This window comes from Eulemur rufifrons, chromosome 15 (assembly GCF_041146395.1).
Source record: "Eulemur rufifrons isolate Redbay chromosome 15, OSU_ERuf_1, whole genome shotgun sequence".
Taxonomy (NCBI): Eukaryota; Metazoa; Chordata; class Mammalia; order Primates; family Lemuridae; genus Eulemur; species Eulemur rufifrons.
In genome coordinates this window covers 36491495-36513898 of record NC_090997.1, presented here as the reverse complement: position 1 = coordinate 36513898, position 22404 = coordinate 36491495, and the positions used below count along the sequence as shown (strand labels likewise).

The window sequence follows — 22404 nt, the reverse complement described above, 5'->3', positions numbered from 1 at the left end:
GCAGAATTTCATTCATTTTTATGGCTATATAATATTCCATTGTGTATATTTACCACAATTTCTTTATCCAGTCACCCGTTGATGGACACTTAGGTTGATCCCGTATCTTGGTTATTGTGAATAGTGTTACAATAAACATGAGAGTGCAGATATCTTTTTGATATACTGAATCCCCCTCCTTTGGATATATACCTAGCAACGGGAGTTCTTTTTTTTTTTTTTTTTTGAGACAGAGTCTCGCTCTGTTGCCCGGGCTAGAGTGAGTGCCATGGCGTCAGTCTAGCTCACAGCAACCTCAAACTCCTGGGCTTAAGCAATCCTACTGCCTCAGCCTCCCGAGTAGCTGGGACTACAGGCATGTGCCGCCATGCCCGACTAATTTTTTGTATATATATATTTTAGTTGTCCATATAATTTCTTTCTATTTTTAGTAGAGACGGGGTCTCACTCTTGCTCAGGCTGGGAGTTCTATTTTTAGTTTTTTGAGGAACCTCCATACTGTTTTCCATAATGGTTGCACCAATTTACACTCCCACCAACAGTGTATGAGAGTTCCCCCTTCTCCACATCTTCTGCCGGCATTCATTATTGCCTGTCTTTTTGGTAAAAGGCATTTTAACTGGGGTGAGATGATCTTTGACTTTTAAATCAACCTCATTTTCATTTAAACTTTTGAATATTTGTTGCAATTAAGAAAATTTCTCATTAAACATACCTTTAGTGTTTTTATGATATTCTTGTGAAAATGTTTGGTAAAGTAAACAATTTTTCTAATTTGTACTATAGTGTTTGTATTATCTCAAAAACAGCCCTTGTTTTGATCTTTGCAGTTCACAGTCAAAATCTTTTAAGGTCACTCTCTGAAGAGAAGACCTTGAAGCCAGACTGCATCTCCAACATACACCACTTTGATTTCTACAAATAATCACAGCTTGTGGTTCTCCAAAAGACACACAATTACACTTGCTAATTTTTGCTTTCTTTTATCATATTTGGCTTTGCTCCTCACCACATCCCTAAAACAGGCAGGGCAGGTCTTACCAGCCTTCTTTCAGAAATGCAGATCCATCAGCTAATGAGAGTTAAGTCTCCCTTTTATGCCTCCCAAAGCACCCTAGGAGTCCTCTCTCTCATCACTTGGCGTTCTTGCAATTAGACAGGTAACACTTGAAGACTGAAAGTTCCCTAAAAACAAAGACAGGTCTGTTGTGTTCACCACTCTAGCCTCAGCAGTATAGTGAAGTAGGTTTTGGAATCTACTGTGTACCCTGATTCATTTTGAAATCCCAGCCCAACTACTTGCAACTTTGGGCAAATTACTTATCCTCTCTCTGTGCCTCAGTTTTTCATTTGTGAAAGGGTCATCACAGTATTTATCTCAGGGTTCTTGTGGAGATTGAGTTAATATATACAATGCTTACAGCTGTGCCTGGCATGTACCAAGGACTCAAAAAATCAGAGCTGTTATTATAACCTAGCAAAATTTCTAGCACAAAGTCAACATGCAATAAATATTTCTTAAATGAATGAATAATTAAGTGAAATAAAAGCAGAATTATCAAATATTCAATATTCCAAATCCAATGCCATTTTTCTCTCCTTCTGTGCTCTCTTGAATATACAGAAAGCTTAATTTTAGAAAAAAGAAGGATTCTAGCAAACTATTAAACACTGATTCCACTGATTCTCTATAAAAATGATCATTGGATTAACAAAAAATTTTCTCATCTCTTTAGTTCCTGGCTTTAAGCCTAGGTACCTATAAAACAACCCTAAATCCAACTCTAGCAATTGATTTAAATTACCATTTTATGCTGGCACATAGGAGGTGTTCAATAAATTTTTGAAGAATGATTGATTTACAGAATGAATGAAGAATGTACATATAATTTGGTAGAGTTAGAGTTCAGAACAATGTGAAAAACAAAATGTACCAGACAATTAAGGAAGGACAGAATTTTATTCAGACTAGTGAAATAGCGAGTGTTTTGGGAAAATCTAGGGACAGTATAGAAAACCGCCCCCCATACGGAGATGGAATGGAGAGACCAAAGGATGACTCAGACTAGTCCATGATGAGTTATATGAGTTTATTAGAGTTACTTACAAGGGCGCTTGCTCCTGGACGACACAGAAACTTCTTCCACAGGAGCTTTCTTGCTATCAAAATTCACATCTGCCCACCCGTCCTGTTGCCTTAAATCGCCTCCCAGTGAATGACACACAGCTTTTACATTGTTTTCATTGTTTCTTCACAGTGAAACAAATCAAGCATGCTATGTGCCATCATCATGAGCCTTCATACAACCCATGTTATGTTAATGACATTATAATTATCCACTAGGCGGAGATTTTGGTATTACAATTAGTAAAGGGCACTGTATGAGACTAAGGCAGTTCTAAAGCAGTCAGGGCTGGTTTACACTGGTTGCCTCTGCTCAAGAAAGTGCTGAGGCACATCCCTTGTGCCTCGTCACCATCCTTTGACGTTTGCTTCATCTATTTTGTAACAATTTTCTTGAGCACCCTAAACTGGCATAGCTCAGTATTTCTCTTTGTGTGGTAGGGAATTTAATGTTTTTCCTTCGTGAGAATGTTCATTGAAGAGGAATGTCTCAAAGTAGTGGGTTTCATAGAGGCAGGTAAACAAGGGAGCTATGCGTGAGTCCTACAGGAGTCATGAGAAAGAGTGGACAGCAAGTCTTAAGCCATTTGAAGAAAGGTGGTTCTTTGCAGTTAGCCCTTTCCTTCCCAGAACAAAAAAAAAGGTGAGACGATTTCAGAAAACAAAAGGCTTAGGGGGGTGGGGTTCTTAATTGTAGCTATTCTCAAGCGCACACAGGTAAAGTTCAATGTTGTCAGCAGCAATTCTCAATGGGAGTGATACTTGCCTATTGGATGTATGCATTTTCCAAATTGGCAGGGGGAGGAGGGCACTTTTTGGTTGCTATTGATACAATAATGGGAGGGCACCGCTAATACATAGTTGAAAGAGTTGATTCTGCAATATGCAGGACAGTACTGCACAGCAAAGAGTTCATCTGCTTCCAACAAGACTTTTATGTATATTGCGTGACATTCACGTGTACAAAAATAAAAACTACAAGTTAAGCCTAGACCTTAACTCCTATTGAAGTGAAACTTTTTTTTTTTTTTTTTTTTTGAGACAGAGTCTTGCTTTGTTGCCCGGGCTAGAGTGAGTGCCGTGGCGTCAGCCTAGCTCACAGCAACCTCTAACTCCTGGGCTTAAGCGATCCTCCTGCCTCAGCCTCCCGAGTAGCTGGGACTACAGGCATGCACCACCATGCCCAGCTTATTTTTTCTATATATATTTTAGTTGGCCAGATAATTTCTTTCTATTTATAGTAGAGACGGGGGGTCTTGCTCTTGCTCAGGCTGGTCTCGAACTCCTGACCTCGAGCGATCCACCCGCCTCGGCCTCCCAGAGTGCTAGGATTACAGGCGTGTGAGCCACCGCGCCCGGCCGAAGTGAAACTTTTTTAAAAGGTAAAATAATGACTCTCATATAATTATAAGATGAATATGTGCCAAAGATTATATTTAACAAATTAATTAATGAACAAACAAGTAAGATGTGATGACTAGTGTGAAGGAGAATTTAAACAACACAAAATCAGCAATCAGAAATGAGGAAACAAATGTGCAAACAGATACAAAATTGGTCAGTATCCTCAGAGAAATAATCAATTATATTGCACCTGATGAAAATCCTTTGTATGTCTATGGACAAGAATAATTTGCATTACTATGAGTATTCTACAACTAAGAGCGTGCAAAGACAATAAAAGGCATAGGTCATAAATTGGATAACCTAGAGGGTGTGACAGTGAGGACGCAAGTCTTTCACATTTTTTCCCCAGCACTCTTTTTTTCACATAAGCATAATTCACAAAGTATATTTTGCAAAATATTAATTAAACCTTAATTTTCTATGCTGCAACTAACTCATAAATTAAGGGGAGATTAGATTTTTGAATTTAACTAAAAGTTAATCATAATTTCAGAAAATCACTTGCTTCTCTTATGACGGTGGAGATGATGGTATTTATGTTGCCAATACAACATCTGAATCAGTCTGCATTTGTAGCTATGAAATCCACAGTGGTATTTTTAGATGTTTACAGATAAGTACAAGCATCTAACTACTTTATTATGTATTATGGTGTAATGCCTTTTGAAATCCATATTATGTTATTATAAATTATTTTCCTTTTATTTCTACTTGATGTTGCAGCTGGAACAATGCATTGATTATTTTGAAATTGGGTATTGTCTAGGTTATATTCTTGATTAAGCTCATTTCAGGATCATAAAGTGGGCATTACAAAATATTTGTTATAAAAAAGGGGTATTGGAGTGATTGGGGTGGGAACTCCCGGCATGGAGATTGCCTATTACAAACTAGATTAGTTAAACTCAAGTCAGAGTGGAAAACCAATACTAGAAACCACATTGGTGAATGTATAATCCGTGTCTGTCTCCCCGTCCTTCTTACTACCTACTCTTCTCCTTCCTGCCGTAAATACAAACATGTGCCCGGTTCTAAAAGCTTCCCAGTAAATAGGAAGTTGATGTCCAATGTCCCCATTAAAGATCAGAGTACTGATATGACATTCATCTCAGCACATTTTACGTAAATTATGATGCATTCTTATAAAATACAGAAAGATATGCTTTAAAATAACTTTTCTAAACCAAAGAAAGATTCTTTATAATATTTTGATAAAAGCCAGAATCAGAGACTGGCAGACTCAAGACTCTGTAATGCCAGGCTTTTAAGGGTTTCTATGTGTATTGGTTATCTTATTGCTGCATATAAAGTGACCCCAGGCAGGGCGTGGTGGCTCACGCCTGTAATCCTAGCACTCTGGGAGGCCGAGGTGGGCGGATCGTTTGAGCTCAGGAGTTCGAGACCAGCCTGAGCAAGAGCGAGACCCCACCTCTACTAAAAATAGAAAGAAATTATATGGACAGCTAAAAATATATATAGAAAAAATTAGCCGGGCATGGTGGTGCATGCCTGTAGTCCCAGCTACTCGGGAGGCTGAGACAGGAGGATCGCTTGAGCTCAGGAGTTTGAGGTTGCTGTGAGCTAGGCTGATGCCACGGCACTCACTCTAGACTGGGTAACAGAGTGAGACTCTGTCTCAAAAAAAAAAATAAAATAAAATAAAGTGACCCCAAAACTTAGTGGCTTAAAGCAACAATAAACATTTATCACTCCCATAGTCTGTAGGTTGGAAATCTAGGAGTGACTTAGTTGGGTGGTTCTGGCTTAATCTCTCATGAGGTTACTCTAGAGATATTAAACAAGGCTACAGTGTTCATAAGACTTCACAGGGTCTGATGGATACACTTCCAAGGTGACTTACATAGCCAGCAAGTTGGTTAGAAGGCCTCAATCCTTCCTCATGTGGGCCTCTTCATACAGTTGCTGGAGTTTCCTTACAAAATGGCAGCTGACTTCCTCCAGAACAATTGATTCAAGAGAGCAAGGTGGAAAAAGTAATACCTTTTATAATCTAGCCTCGGAACCGTACATCATCCCTTCCATAGCATTCTATGGCATAGCCCTATGCAATGTGGGAAGGGCTATTTGGGGAAGAGAACAACAGGAGGTGAGGATCAGGAATGACCACCTTAGAGGCTGACTACCAAACCACATAATGTTTTGTGTGTCTTGCATAGTCCCAAATTTATGTTTTATTTTAATCTTTATTATTTTCTCAGGCACATATGAAGTTATTAATAGAAGAATATGTTGATTATTTTGCTTTTGCAAATCAGACCTGGTAAAATACAATCTTTTCAATATTATTGGAATAAATAATTCAGAAGCCACCCACAGTTGAACTCTGACCATGCTATTAAAAGCCATGACATCACTGCATGTCAGATTCACGGCATAATTACTTCATTTGTCGCAAAATGTTCATTTCTTCGGAGAAGACAGTCACAAATTTAGTTAAGGCCACCAAGAAACCAGGGAAAGACATAGTCTCTTTTTTTAAATGCATACTCACAATTTCTTCATATAGGGGCTGATTCTAAATTGAAAACAATTAGAGACCATGTTTTTCAAAGTGAAGACAGAAAGTAATAAGGTATGATATGGCTCTGAGCATTATAGTTTTTATATTATATGAGGTAGCGCTTAAGTCTAATAAGGTTTCACAGATTTAGCAATTTTGTTTAGTGAGGGAAATAATGTAATAAACTAGACTGGAAAAAATGTTCCTTGATGCTTTAGGAAGAGGAAAGCAGCATATTAAAAACAAATAGACATGTATATTTCATTCTAATCAGAACCACTGGTTGATGCTCATCTTTGTAGTCTTGGACTTCCTCTCTTAATTACTCATTTTAATCACCTGGAAAAGATAGAACTAGACAGATACTTCAAGGGCTCCAAAAAGTCACATCAAGTAGAAAGTAAAGAGTATATAATCAGTTGGAAGTTTATAAAATGGCTTAGGGTAAAAGGAGAATTATTTAAAATTTCCTTTGTGTAGTATCTAGAAAAACACATACCAAATAAATATGAGTTTTCTCTCATCCCATTATCTGTCCTGCTCCCCAAGATTCTAAGAGTGGATTTTACGGCCATAACCTCATAGAAACAGCTAACTAAAATAGTAAGAAAGCACAATATAGTTTCCTAGGGTTTTGGAATTAAATTTTTTACTAGTTTCAGTTTTACTCCAGATGTTATTTTCATGTTATTATTCATAAGAAAAAAATAGTAGTAAAATATTGTTCCTCTGTAGTGGCTTTGCTCAAGACCTTTATTTAGTATTAATATATATACACATTTGAAATTTCAGTTATCCCAAGTAATCAAGAAGCTATTTTATAATTGACAAAAATTGTATATATTTGTTGTGTACAACATGATGTTTTGAAGTATGTATACATATTCAATTTTTGAAAGGTTCAATCCTGCTAATTAACATACGCATTATCTCACATACTTAATGTATTTTTATGATAAGAACACTCAAAATTTGCTTTTTGGAGATTTTCTAAATATAGTACAGTGTTATTAACTACAGTTACCATGTTGTACAATAGATCTTTTGAACTTATTCCTCCTAGCTAACTGAAATTTTGTATCCTTTGGTCGACATCTCCCCAAGCCTTCCCCTGCCAAGTAACCACCATTCTACTATGTACTTGCATGAGTTTTACCTTTTTTAGATTCCACATATAAGTGAGATCATGCAGCATTTGTCTTTCAGTGCCTGGTGTATTTCACTTAACATAATGTCCCTTAGGTTCATCCATTTTGTCATAAATGACAGAAGTTCTTTCTTTTCTAAGGTTGACTAGGATTCTATTGTGTATATATGCTACATTTTCTTTATCCATTCATCCATTTGTGAACACTTAGGTTGATTCCATATCTTGGCTATGAGCTACAATAAACATATATGGAGCACTGAAGTTTATAAAATCTAAAAATAATAACTGTGAGGAAAATGTAACATGTTGAGTGACTACATAATAGGATTTTTAAAAACAATAATTATCATTATTTCCCCAAAAAGTAATACATGTTTGTTATTTAAAATATTAAATGGTGGAGAAGAATACCCAAAAGCATAAAATAATGAAGCTAAAGTGTCGCTACTTAGAAATAACTAAATGATATCTATAATTCTAGCTCTCTCTCAATCTAGAAATGATATCTATAATTCTAGCTCTCTCTCAGTCTAGAAAGATAGAAATATTTAATGTTTAAAAAGATAAAAGGATGGAAGTGCTTTTTCAAAAATGGAATTTTTCTATAATCAAGAAATTGGTAGATTTAAGATAAATATTTTCTTGTATCATGAAATAATTATTCTTAAAAGATCCTCAAAGGTTAAAAAGATTACCTAAAATATTAATTTGGCATTATTATCATTTACACTACACATTTCAATATTAGACAGAATTCTTGATGTAATACTATAACAGACAGAATTATCAGAACACTGATAGTCCACCATCTTCACTCCTCCATAACCCAAGTCCTGGTAACTAGGTGAATGTTTTACCATCGTCAAGGTTTATAAATTTAGAATTGGTTCTACAGCCACAACTCCCACAGCTTCATGGACAGATTTCCATATTAAATGTATTAGGTCTCACCCTCAAACCTACCACAGCTTCTCCATTCCTGAGTTCTCTGTTTTGAGTTATCTTTTGGTTGGCTGGAATATATCATCAGGTATTTGCTTCAGAAAGAGCTCATGGGGGCCATAGCTTCTGAGGGCTCAGCTACTCACTGCTTATAACTTTCAAATGTGAAGGATAATTTGGCTAAATATAAAATTCTTGAATCACCCTTTCTTTCACTTACAACTTTGCTCCATTGTCTTCAGTTATGTGATCAGCTAACACCACCATGACTTTTTTGGCTATTTCTATGTGATTTCCTACTTTTAACTAGATATCTGCATGTCTTGTTTTCTGTTTAGCTTGCTTTGCTTTGTTTCAATCCTAGGGATTCAATACTTTTTTCCCGAGGGATGTCTTAGTCCAGCAATCCCCAGACTTTCTGGCACCAGGGACCAGTTTCATGGAAGACAATTTTTCCATGGAAGTGGGTGGAGAGGCAGAGCTCAGCAGAGTTGTGACTGATGGGAAGCAGCTATAGTAGCTATAAATACAGATGAAACCTCACTTGCTCACCCGCTGGTGAGTGGCTCAGTTCCTAAGTTTCATGGAAGACAATTTTTCCATGGATTTGGTTGGGGGCAGGTGGGGAGAGCACAGAACTCAGGCAGTGATGCATGTCCAGTTCCTAACAGGCCACGGACCAGTACCTGGCTGTAGCACGGGGGTTGGGAACCACAGTCTCACTCTATTTAGGCTGCTATAACAAAATACCTTCTATTGGGCAACTTATAAACAAGAGAAGTTAATTTGCCACAGTTCTGGAGGCTGGTAAGTCCAAGATCAAGGAGCTGACAGATTCAGTGTGTAGGGAGGAGCAATTCCTCATAGACAGCACTGTCTCACTGTGTCCTTGCTGGTGAAAGGGGCTAGCTAGCTCTCTGGATCTCTTTTATAAAGGCACTGATGCCAGTCATGAGGGCTTCACCCTCATGTTCTAATCCCCTACCCCTAATCTCTTAATAACATCATCTTAGCAGTTAGGATTTAAACATACAAGTTTGGGAGAGACACGAACATTCAGACCATAGCAAAGGATAACTTGCCATGGCTAGTTCCATTTAGGTTCATTTCTTGATATTGTTTGGACCTCTAAATACAAGTTTGTCTGTTTTAACATATAAAAAAACTTTTCTTCTATCATAAGTTTGAAAACTTCCTAATTCATTTGTTCTGTTATTCTCTTAAGGACACAACTTATATAGATGTTGGCTCTCTTTCATCATTCTTCTACATTTATCATCTCTTCTATGATCAGTTTATGAACTTTTTTTATATCAGTTTTTAATAATTTCCTAAAGCCTGTCAATATTGGCCCGACTCTCTTCAGTCAAATTATCTTAGACTGTTCTGTGTTACTATAACAGAATACTACAGATGGGGTAATTTATAATGAAAAGAAATTAACTCCTTACAGTTCTGGAGGCTGTCCATGGTCAAGTGGCCCTCATCTGGGGAGGGTCTTCATGCTGCGTCATCTCATGGTAGGAGGCAGAACGGCAGGAGAAGGCGAGAGCAAGAAAGCAAGAGAGGGTCAGACTGGCCTTTTATAACAATCCACTTCCCCGATAATGACATTAATCTATTCATATGGGCAGCGTCATCATGGCCTAATCACCTTTTAACTGTTCCACCTCTTAGTAACAGTGGCAATTAAATTTAAACATGAGTTTTGAAGGGGACATTCAAATCATAGCACATATTTATTCCATATTTTTATTAATTTTTTAATAAATAAAATAAGGACACCATTTCAAAAGTCAAAAAGATTTCCATCTCCAGGAAGATGAAATAAATGTCCTTTACTCTTTTCCTCCTGCTATTATAATTCAACTAAACAACCTGGACATTGTATACAAAACAACGTGAGAAGACTCTGAAAGTTAGAGAGAGTAAGGTGCACTGGCTAGAGATGTTAGGGCCTAAGGTGTGACGTGATATTCCTGAGTTTTTTTTTCTCCTCACATATCCTATACTGAAAAAGTGCTTGAATAAATAATGGCTTTGCAAAGGACACTGTTGAGAGAATGAGAAGAAAAGATACAGGCTGGGGGGAAATATTTGCAAACCACATATGTGACGAAGGACAAGTATCTAGAATATGTTAATAACTCTCAAAACTAAAAATTAAAAAATCCAATTAGAAAATGAACAAAAGACAAGAAGGAACATTTTGCCAAATAGAATATACAGATGGTATGTAAGCACATGAAAAGATTTTCACATCATGATTTATTAGGGAAATGCAAATTAAAGCCAAAATGAAGTATCATTACATACCAATCACAATGGCTAAAACAAAAAAATGGTGACAATATCAAATGCTGGAGAATGCAGAGAAAGTGGATCACTTCTACACTGCTGGTGGAAATGTAAAATGGTACAGCCCCTCTATAAAATGGTTGGACAGTTTCTTCACAAATTAAACATGCAACTACCATGTAAGCAATTGCACACCTGTTCATATATTGTAGAGAAAGAAAACTTATGTTCACATAAAAACCTGTATATGAATATTTATAGTAGCTTTATTCATAATAGCCAAAAACTAGAAACAACCCAGATGTCCTTCAGTGGGTAAATGTTTAAACCATGTGGGGTACGTCCATATAATGTAATACTACTCAGCAATAAAAAGGAACAAATTACCGATGTACATGACAATTTGGATGAATTTCCAGAGAGTTATGCTGAGTGAGAAAAGCCAATCCCAAAAGATACATACTGTATTGTTCGTTTACAGAGCATTCTTGAAATGACAAAGTTATACACATAGAAAACAGATCAGTGGTCCCTAGATGTTAAAGAGAGGGTGGGGTGGGAGAAAAGTGGGGGTGACTATAAAAGGGCTACAGGAGGGAATTTGTGTGACGGGGGAATGGTCTCTAGACTATCAATGTCAACATCCTGGTTGATAATTATACTACGGTTTTGCAAGATATTATCATTAGGAGAAACTCGGTAAAGGGTACACAGGATCTCTGTATTATTTTTTCTTTATTTAGATAAAATTCAAAAAACATAAAATTCACCATTTTAATCATTTTTAAGCAGATGGTTCAGTGGTTTTTAGTATACTCACAATATTGTGAAACTCTCACCACTATCTAATTCCAGAAATCTTTCATCACCTCAAAAAGAAACCCCATAAACATGAAGCAACCACTCCCCATTAGCTTTTACTTCCTGCTTTTGCAGAAGCCTGAAGGGCTGGCAGGGATGAGAGTTTAGGTCCTTCTCAGATCTTTTCTAAGCCCGTGCACAGCCCTGGGCATGTGGGTGACTTTCTAGATTCCCAGGATGTGTCAAAGCTTTTGAAAGCACTTGTTCCCCAAAGCATCTCATTCCCCAGCCTTTCCTCCCAAATTTTTGTTTAGTCTATTGTTTGCGGAGCTGTTACCCATTGCCTCACACAGGGGTAATTAGTGCATTTGCCTGTGTTTTTCAACAGACTCCCCCCAGGTAGCCACTTTCTAATCAGGAGAATTCCTAGTTAGGAAAGATAAAGGCAGGCCTTTTGAGTTGGTCTTCCAGGGAGTCAGAGACAGGTTGAAACAAAGACAGGTTGAAACAAATAATTACAATTCTTTGTGAATGAGATCCTTTATGCTCCCTGGGGTACTGGTACTGAGAATAAGAGCTATTATTTTCAAGGCTACCACTGAGCTGGGAGTGTGGGGTAAGAACAGGGTAAGTTAAAAATGCAAAGTTCACTGTTCTTAGGAGATTCAACTGTTTGTTCTTAATTAGGCATTCCCTTGGTTGCTGCATTCTCTGGGTTAGTTTCCAGAGGTCTGAAAAAGTCAATTCTGACACTTTTCACTAGCTTTTTGTTGCTGGCAGGGAAGGACAGACTTTTGGAGTTTCTTACTCTGCAATTTTCATGGATGTCACTGTCTGTATTATTTATTAGAACTGCATTTGAATCTACAATTATCTCAGAATAAAAAGGTTATTTTTTTTTCAAGTCAAATCATATTGGAGTGTTCTGACAAATACAACATTTTGGGATCTCACGTTTCCTAACTGTGTGGTCCTACTCACCAAAAACAGTTCCTTTTAACTCAGCTGTTTCTTATGGCATTTATTTTTCTCCCTATTTTAAAATAATATACATTTTTGAGTCATCAGTTTCATGTACCATTTATTCACTTTCTACTATCGTAGATAATAATTTATGCTTCTTACAATACAACCCCTCTCTCTTCCCCGATCCTCCCAATATAGTGATATTATACTATTAATAAATTAATAGTCAGTGCTTATATTAAATATCTACATCTGACCTATCTACTCTGTTTCCTTTCTGTTTTTGATACTTCCTTCTCTTTCTCTCTAGACTTCTGCTCTCTAGGACTTTTGGACAGCGTCACCTGGGTCTTCCCTTCACTGTCACCCTTAGAATTTCCTTGGCCTTTCTCCTAGTTTGGATTCCCTGATCCCTTCTCCCTCTGTGTTGACTCTCTTCCTCTGTGGAGCATATCCTCCAGTAGTTTTGTCAGGTTAAAAAATTTGGTACACAATTTTTATTTGTCAATTATGCCTTAATAAAGCTGAAAAATAATTTTTGAAAAACTGGTACAATGGCAGAGGGCTCGGTGATATAAGCAGTTCACATACCTGTCTCTTGCAATGAATCCAGTTTTAACTGGTTGCCTTTTACACCTGGAGCACCTATCTGAGAGATCCTTCACCATCTTCCTGGAGATTTCCCTAACTCTTCTTAGTATCCCATTTCTTTGTCTTTCTAAGTTTCCTACCATCTCATTTTAGGTAAACACACCCTCAGAAAGGGAGCCCAGGAAAAATTTTTGAGACTGTGTGTTTGAAAACGTCTTTAGCCACTCTGACACTTGATTGATAGCAAAGAATTGCATTGCAGCCTTGCTGTTCTCCCAGCTACCTGTTCCCTGAACGCGGCAGGCACCCGACTTCTTCTGCCCTTCCCATTTGCGTTTGCTGCATGGCTAACTCTCACCTCCTTCAGGTCTTTGCTCAAATGTTATATTCTCCGTGAGCACCCTATATAAAATCACAAAGCCTGCACCCCCATCTCCTTTTCGGTTTCATTTTATTTCCACAGCACTGTCACCACCTGGCATACTATGTATTTTCCTTTGGTTTTGTTTTTGTCTTCCTCCCCTAGACAGTAAGCTCCTTGGGGCCAGAAACTTTACCTTTTTGTTCACTTATGTATCTCAGCACCTGGAACAATGCCTGGCACATAATAGGATATCAATATCTATTTGGGTTTTTGTTGTTGTTGTTGTTGTTTGTTTGTTTTTGAGACAGAGGCTCACTCTGTTGCCCTGGCTAGAGTGTCGTGGCATCAGCCTAGCTCACAGCAACCTCAAACTCCTGGACTCGAGTGATCCTCCTGCCTCAGCCTCCCAAGCAGCTGGGACTACAGGCATATGCCACTGTGCCCGGCTAATTTTTCTATTTTTAGTAGAGACGGGGTCTCGCTCTTGCTCAGGCAAGTCTCAAACTCCTGAGCTCAAAGGGTCCTCCCGCCTCGGCCTCCCAGAGTGTTGGGTTTACAGGTGTGAGCTACCTCGTCCAGCCCAGTATCTATTTGTTGAGTGAATGAATAATAAACATTTTTTTCTCTACAATATGCCAAAAAGGAAGATAATAATTTTTGTCATGATAAATAAGAATAGATTTGTTAAGAACTTGCTGGTTATACTACTTGAAGATCTAAAGGAGATTATGGAATCTCTTCCTTTTTAGATTTTTTTTTTTTTTAAGATGAATAGGCAACCACTTGATGCTTATGGTTTAGTGTATATGTGTGACCCTTTCTGGTAGCATTTGAAATAGCCATTTGTCTGCACTTCTCCACCCACCCCCCGCCACCCCCCGGCCCCCAGCTGCTCATCTGCTTTGTCTTCTGGTTACCAGTAGGGCTTCTGGCACTCTCCACCCCACCCCCTTATGCCCACTTTCTTCTGCTGACTTATCTCACCTTGGGCTTCAGCTGGACCTGAGTTCATCTACTTTGGGTCAGACCGTTTCATCTGTGGCCTTGCCTTTGGACATATCCCCTGCATCGAAAGTGACCAAAATAGCCATTTACTGTACATCCAGCAGCCAGGCTTATAACTAGTGTCCCTGTCATGTACACATACAAATAAACACACTGCACACCTTCACAGGAACCACACACACTCTAGCATGACAGTTATTTTGAGTCTTTTTATTTTGCATTGTTCATGACAAAATGAATGGCCTTGGCTTTCCTATTGTAGTATAAAAAACTTAATGTTGGAATGGCCTATGTCACTGCTAGGTCTAATTTTTACATAAGAATTAGATGAAAACATAATTATTTAAATACACTCATGAATGGTGACAAAGTTCAGATATATTTTTCCAAGGAAATTGACTATATAGCCCTAGTAGCTTCAATCTCAAGCCCAAAGAGAATAGGAGTCTTTTAGAATCCCATTTAAATAGGACTGCCAGATTCAGCGAAAAAAAATACAAGATGTCTAGTTAAATTTGAATTTCAGATAAACAAAAAATAATTTTTTAGTAAAAGTATATTCCCATGGGCATACTGCATTTTATCGAGCAGCCCTACCTTTAAATTGCCACCTGTTTCATCAGTGAAACAGCTTGGTTAGGTTTATTGTAGATGTGAAGGACTAATATTAAGATGCCACAAAGGGAAGTGGTCAGAAATTCATTTTTATTGATTGATGACATAATGCAGCAGCCTATTTGAAGTTGGTTAAAGTCTACGTGGTAAGAAAGACGTGAGTAATGAAGTGCTCGCCCAGGAGCAGAATGAAGACATCCATCACTGTGCTTCCTGCTTCACATTTCCCCAACCCTTATTATCTGTAAGAGAACAGAGATCACATCATAGGAACACAGATTCAAATGCATTTCCCATGGCACCAAGTCAAATCAAATCAAGGATAGCACTTGAAGCCTTTCCATTTACTCATCTCAGATCCTTCATGGATATATTAGTCAACTCAGGCTGCCCCATAACAAAATATCATAGACCAGGTGGCTTGAACAACAGAAATTTATTTCTCACCATTCTTGTGGCCAGGAATTCCAAGATCAAGGTGCAGGCACACTGGATTCCTGATGAGGGCTCTCCTCCTGGTTTGCAGGTGGATGCCTTCCTGCTATATCCTTACATGGCAGAAGGAGACATCACGTTTCTCATGTCTCCTCTTATAAGGGCACTAATCTCATTCACAAGGACGCCACCCTCAGGACTTAATAGCTTCCCAAAGGTCTCCAAATACCATCACATTGGGAATTAGGGCTTCAACAGATTTTGAGTGGATATATTCAGCCCATAGCAATGGAGGTTTGAATAAAACTTTAAGTGTACATCTAGAGAGATCTTGGATGTTAGGAAATATTATGGGTAGTGAGTTATGGGTAGACACACCTAGGTCCCCTCCCCAGGTGAGAGAAATCCGGGCATAACTCACAAATAGGTTTTATTTTAAGAAAGTAATAAAACTAATATGATTCCACCTTTCAGAGCTGTTTATCACTTGGAGTTTTGGTTTTGGTGATTTCACTGTAGTAAATTAGCTGACTGAGAGTCCAAAGATTATATCTGCATCCAGACAGTCCATTTATCATGCTTAGCATTTGGATTTCAACACAGCTTTCCCGCTTATTTGCCAAAATGACACTGAAGTAATCACAGAAAGCTCCTGTTTTGATCACCTAATGCCTTAAATATCATCAGTGGCTCTGGATTTAAGTTTATTAGACTATTTTAATCATCCATCAATCTCTTTATCTGAAAGTTTCACATAACCACTTTCTTAGTTTATAAATACTTCTTGATTTTAATTTTGTAGCAAAAACAGAGTGGACTTTAGTAGTTCAATGTGTACTTAGCCCAGAAACAATGCCAAGTGGTGGAAATTATCAGGGTATAATAATGTAACAGTGGCAAAGGTTTTAAATATTATTAAATATTTAGCAAGTTGTATGATCACTATAACGTTCAAATTATATATGTCACCCACACCTTTGGACTCCCAGTACTATTTTACAAATTGACAAGATTACCCAAATTGACAAGATTATCTAAATCAGATTACCCAAATTTGGAGATGCATAATTTAAATTTTAAGTGGTAAAACTACCAAAATGTGATAACTGGAATCCAAAAAATTCAATTGCTTAAAATGCAGGCTTATGTTATTGGAAGGTGAAAAAAGTTTCTAAGTCAAAACTGCACAGCTAGTTGTCTAGGAGTTCTAGATGGGGATGTGGGACCTCAATCTGTTCCAACACCAGCTGGGGTTTGGCACCAGTTGGTGACTTAGTCAGTTTGTATCACCTTGTTTCCAGGTGTGTTGTGTCTGAGCAGTAATTTCAGAAATTCTAGATAACGGGTGCTCTTTTAGTCTCATATGTACAGAAGTATTGGGCCTGAATAAAATGGGTACAGAGACCCACTGTTCATCTCCCTAGGTTGAGACGCAGGGCTGTCTGCCCTTTCTGTACCACTTTCTCTCTCTCTTTTTAAATACAACCATGGAAATGATCAATGCAAATGCTATATCTTTTTTAAAATTAGGCCTAACTTTGGATTTCCTCTTTCGTTTTCTATTATTTGGGGAATACTTGGACACAATGAAATTGATCTCAGGAGCTTCCTCCACAGACAGTTCTTGGTCTCCACCTGCTGTGGCCTCTACCTCCCTATCAGAAACTCTACCTTTCTTCACTGCATCAAGCATCTTCTCTCTAACTGATGAGAGTGCCACGGACATAATGCCCATTGACCAGACAGTACTAATCCCAGGTCTCACCATCCCCACCAGTGATTATTCCGCCATCAGCCAACTGGCCCTGGAAATTTCACATCCACCTGCATCTTCAGATGACAGCAGCTCAAGTATCGACAGCCAAGATATGGTCGGAGACCTAGATGGAATGGGTCTGTCCGACACTCCTGCCTCGTCTGAGATACCAGGACTCAGTGGATATGTTTCTACCCCAGATCATTCCTTGGAGGATACCACACCTGTCCCAGCTGGACAGTATATCACCACTAGCTCTATGACCATTGCCACCAAGGGCCAAGAGCTGGTAGTGTTCTTCAGTCTGCGTGTCGCTAACATGCCCTTCTCCGATGACCTGTTCAACAAGAGCTCTCCGGAGTACCGAGCTCTGGAGCAACAATTCACACAGCTGGTGAGTGGGCACCGCCCACAGTTCTCAATTCTCTGTGATTTTCTTTCTGTTATTGTTCTGTTTTATAATGTAATCATTGGCTGTCTTGAGCAATGCAGCTAGAGAAATGCATTCAGATCTAATCAGGGACGTTCTGTGGTAGACAAATGGGGAAGATACTGCCACCCAGCCTTATAAGAACAAATTTATCCTTAAAATCTTTTCATTATAGTTCTCCCTAACTTAGTTTATCCAGGAATAATACATAGCCCCTCAAGTACTGAACTTGGAATCTAAAAACAATGTAAGTTGTAGCCATCTGACAAAAGGGCACAGAGGCAGGATGAGCCAGCACCGATGAGGCTGAGTTCAGGTGTAAGGGCTCCTTTTTCAGTTCCCCTTAAGTTCTTGTCAACTTAGAAAATGACTACGTGGCTTATCATCTCCGGTCCCTAAAAGAAAATGAGAAGACAATCATGATGACATATATCTTTGATAATAAAACACCCCTAAACTCACATGTTTATTTTGTTTCTACACGTATAATGAGAAATACATATCCAATAAGAAATGTTGAACTGTGTGATACCTCTACACAGTCATGCCAATTAAAAGTAAATTATATAATGCATGTCACATAGATTGCAGAATTCTGACAATAGAAAAAATATTTATATGTTTCATAGAAGTTAAATCATTATATAAATTAAAATCCACATAAAACCCAATCTCGCAAGTAAATATCTGCTTTAAAGTAAGACTATTTGTACCATCCCCTCCACCTCCCACCCCCCACAATGAGCTGAGTAGATATTGGGAGAGTCTCAGGGAACAGAGTCCCCGTGAACCTAGCCTTGCCTCATTCATTAGGGTTCATGCTAAGCTGCCATAATGAAGAGATTAAGAATATGGTGACTTTAATTAGATACAAATTTATTTCTGTTTCATGTGATGGGTGGGACAGCTCTGCTCTATGGTGGCATTCAAGGACCCACATTTCTTCTGTCTTGTAGGTCTGCCAACCCCAAAGGTGTTTCCTCCTTTGCATGGTCAAAGCTGGGTCACTGGTACATCCTTGCTTCCACTTGTGAGAAGTAGAAAGAGGGGAAGACAAGGGAAAGCAATTTCCTTGTAAGCAGGTGACACCAAAGATGCCCACATCACTTCCACTCATATTCTAGCAGCAGGAACTAATCCTGTGGCCACACCTTGCTGCAAGGGAGGCTGGAAAATGTGATCTCCAGTTAGGCAGCTTCTCTCCTATGAAGAAGAGGAGAACGGGTTTGAGCGAAGGGGCAGCTGGCCATCTGCATACCAGTAAAGACAGGGAGTCCCTACCAGAGGCCAAAGCAATGCTAAGACATGAAGAATGAGTCCAGTCAAAGTAAGTAGGAGAAATCAGGAGAGAAGAGATTGAAAAAAGAAGTCCTACACCTTGTATAAACTTTTATTTTATTTACACAATAACCTTGTGAGGGAGGTACCAGAACGTGGGTCAGGGTCAGATTCCAAATTCTGGTGGGGCGGGGATAGGGATAAAAAAAAAAAGGCAGGTCTGGGCCAAGCCTGGCAGATTGCAGCTGGCATCTTTGTGCTGTCTGGGTTCACTGGTGTGCGGTTCATGAACGAGGGCGCTCACTTTTGGGGCCAAAGGCAAGGCAGACATCGCTGAGTCTCAAACATTTCTGGAAAATGATCTCAAGGATGGCTGTGGCTCACAAGAGGCAGGTGTGAGAACCTGAAGCAGAATGCCCTGGAACATGCTTTTGAGATTATTAAACTTTCGTTTGGAAAGGGGTCACTATGGGACCACTTTCTGTTCTCCCTCACGGTGCAGATAAGCGCATGGTGGTACAACACAGTGGAGTGACTGCGTGGCTTGATGAAGGTCACACAGCTAGTTGAGGACAGCTCCAGGACTGGCACCCAAGTCTCCTGGCTGCCAGTTTCCTGCTGTTTCTACTGTGCAACATTTGTGTTGACCATGAGACATTTACTGCATAGACAGACATGCTGATGTTTAAGCTGTTGTTTGTTTCAACGGATCATTTGAAATTGGTTGCTTCCAAATAAATGTCCCATTTACACAGGCATAAACCAGTCTGCTCCTGGGCTCAGTTTGGAATGTGGCTCTATTTACTTGGATTTTTTTTTTTTTTTTTTAAATAACTAACTGAACCTGGCATTCCAGCTTTGCTGATAGCATTGGCCTGGATTTTTAAACAGTCATCTATTCTCACAGTTCATCATGAAGAAAATCACTGCCCATCCATCTCAATACACAGATAGAAAGGTGGGAAAGTGGAGCATAATTACTGCAAATAGATCATTAAATAGTGGTGTTCTGGTCTCACATTAAATCCAAAAACAAAAATATAAACAATAAAAAGGAACTAAAATGTATGCCTCAGTTAATGAAAAGTGAATATAAATAGAATTAGTAGCAGCTGAGCACTTAGAACACAACTAAGAGCAAACCATCTTTTATTTTGCAGCTGGTTCCATATCTACGATCCAATCTTACAGGATTTAAGCAACTAGAAATACTTAACTTCAGAAATGGGAGTGTGATCGTGAATAGCAAAATGAGGTTTGCTAAGTCGGTGCCGTATAACCTCACCAAGGCAGTGCACGGGGTCTTGGAGGATTTTCGTTCTGCCGCAGCCCAACAACTCGATCTGGAAATAGACAGCTACTCTCTCAACATTGAACCAGGTAAGAGAATCCAACCCAGAAAGTTGTGGAAATTTTGTGTTCATTTTGTTTGCTTTGTTTTTCAGCACACAGTTCGACCTTTAGGCCACAAAAATCAAGCTAAAATCACACTTGATAAGATAACCTTTTGGAAGCTACAGATCATATTCTTAGAAAAGTAGAGTCCTAAGACATACAGGTTAAAGTTTTCCTGCACAGCCGGACCTGGTGGCTCACGCCTATAATCCTAGCACTCTGGGAGGCCGAGATGGGAGGATCATTTGAGCTCAGGAGTTCGAGACCAGCCTGAGCAAGAGCGAGACCCTGTCTCTACTAAAAATAGAAAGAAATTATATGGACAACTAAAAATATATATAGAAAAAATGAACCGGGCATGGTGGCACATGCCTGTAGTCCCAGCTACTCGGGAAGCTGAGGCAGGAGGATTGCTTGAGCTCAGGAGTTTGAGGTTGCTGTGAGCTAGGCTGACGCCACGCCACTCTAGCCCAGGCAACAGAGTGAGACTCTGTCTCAAAAAAAAAAAAAAAATTATTAAAATTTTTTTATAAAATAAAAAAATAGTTTTCCTGCACAATAAACAAATAAAGCAAAGAACAAGCCCGCCTCTTGCTTCACAATCTGAGAGTTTTAATTTCCCCTCAGAACAAAACTTTTTCTGTGTTTAAGCGATTTTTTTTTTTTTTTTTTTATGTAGCCCACAGCCAAGCTAATTTACATTCTGCTAGAAGTCAAAAGCACTTTCTCAGTGCTCTGCCACAGCCTGGAGAGCTCCTACCTAAGAAAGCTTTCAATCACAGTTAACTATCAGAATAGCCTCTTCACGACATAATTCAGGATGAAACTGAGATAGTATCCTAAGGAAAGAAAAATAATCATTAGACACAAAATTCAAACTTGGAGAAAGTCACTTCACCATCAACAAAGAAAGAAGAAAATAATTTCGCTTCCCAGTTGTGTGCTCTACATCGGCTTCCAGGTGCAGATTAAAGCAAAGAAGACTTAAACTTGGAGAAAACTCTAAAGACAGGGGGCTTAGCCCAAAGCTACGTAACAGAAAGCACACGTCTGTTCTGACAATAAAGCGGAGTGTGTGTACCATTCTAACCAGCTACACCCAAATTGGGAACTGTTTTCACCATTAGTTTCAAAATTCTGTTTTCCAACCAATTGAAGGAAACTGTTTATTCCCTGGAGGGCAAGGGGAGGAGGGCTCCAGACTTCCTGCCAAGGCTACCTCCCAGTCAGATTCAAAACAAAGCTTCCTAATTGGCTATGAATTAGTGGAGTGAATCTTTAACACCCTCTCTGGCTCTCTGTGGACTAACGATGGAAGCCGAGGGAAACGGCCTTGGGCAAAATGCAAACCAAGAGGCTCAGTGGGAGACGTTTATCTTTGACAGAGCAGGGCTTTCAGCAACTTTAAGAAAATTGCCGCAGTACCTTAGTAAACAGGATCATTAAAAAGACAGAAGGCCCGGTGGGCACAGAGCCTGCAGTACTTACCTCCGAACAGGAGCCGCTAAGTAAGCCCGCTGGACCCCCTAAGAAATCAAAGACCCTCTAAATGCTAGGGAGATTTTGCCTCTTTCCCGGAAAACCGCCTCAGAACTGTGAAAAAGCCAGGGGGTCCTTGCCAGTTCAGAGCTGAAGGCGAATTTCTTCAGCCAGTCAATAAAGATAACAGGAAGTACGTGGGGACACCTTGGAAGGCATAAGGGAGGTGAGAGCCCAGGCCCCTCCCGCCCTTCCTTCCGCCCTCAGGGCGCCGACACGACTTAGGGACCCAACCAGCAGCCCACAGTATAAGGAGCCAAGTTAGGTGTTCCGCTGTGGGGACCGGCTTCTCAGTGTAGGTGCCTCTCAAGCAGTGCCTTCAAAAGAGGGCAGGAAGGCGTTCGTGCACTGCCAGGGTTGTGTAAGGGACACTGGCAATGTGGGAAGGAAGCACAGCCCAGCAATGGCCTTGGTGCCCAGCCCCGAATGTGAGTCCTGGGTGCTAACGGCAGCACTCGATTTCCACAGTTGGAAGGTGGAGATGGTAACATTTGTGAGGAGTAACCGAAAGAATATTTACAGTACTTAGCATAGGGTTTGACAAACTGTAATTGCGTAGGGACCAAGGGCTGGGTGCCCCTTGGCCCTCTGAAGGTTCGCTGAAAAATCAACTTGCAAAAGGAGGATTAATTGGAGAGAAGGCATGCAAATGTATTTAATGTGTATACACAGGAGCCTTCGGAATGAAAACCCAAAGATACAAGAGACATTGTCCATTGTAATGCTTAGGTTCAACAAAGTACAGACAGCTGTGTAGAAATATGAATGGACAAAGAGGGCATGATC

General features: G+C 39.4%; 1 protein-coding gene across 2 annotated transcripts in view; it reads left to right on the top strand.

Moving 5' to 3' along the window:
• The window catches only part of IMPG1 (interphotoreceptor matrix proteoglycan 1), a 127711-nt gene that overhangs the window by 82309 nt on the left and 22998 nt on the right, over positions 1-22404 (top strand). For both annotated transcript variants that reach the window (XM_069488552.1, XM_069488551.1), the window contains 2 exons: positions 16838-17370; positions 19845-20064. In XM_069488552.1, the coding sequence (XP_069344653.1) occupies positions 16838-17370; positions 19845-20064 (753 nt within the window). The remainder of the gene's footprint in view (positions 1-16837; positions 17371-19844; positions 20065-22404) is intronic.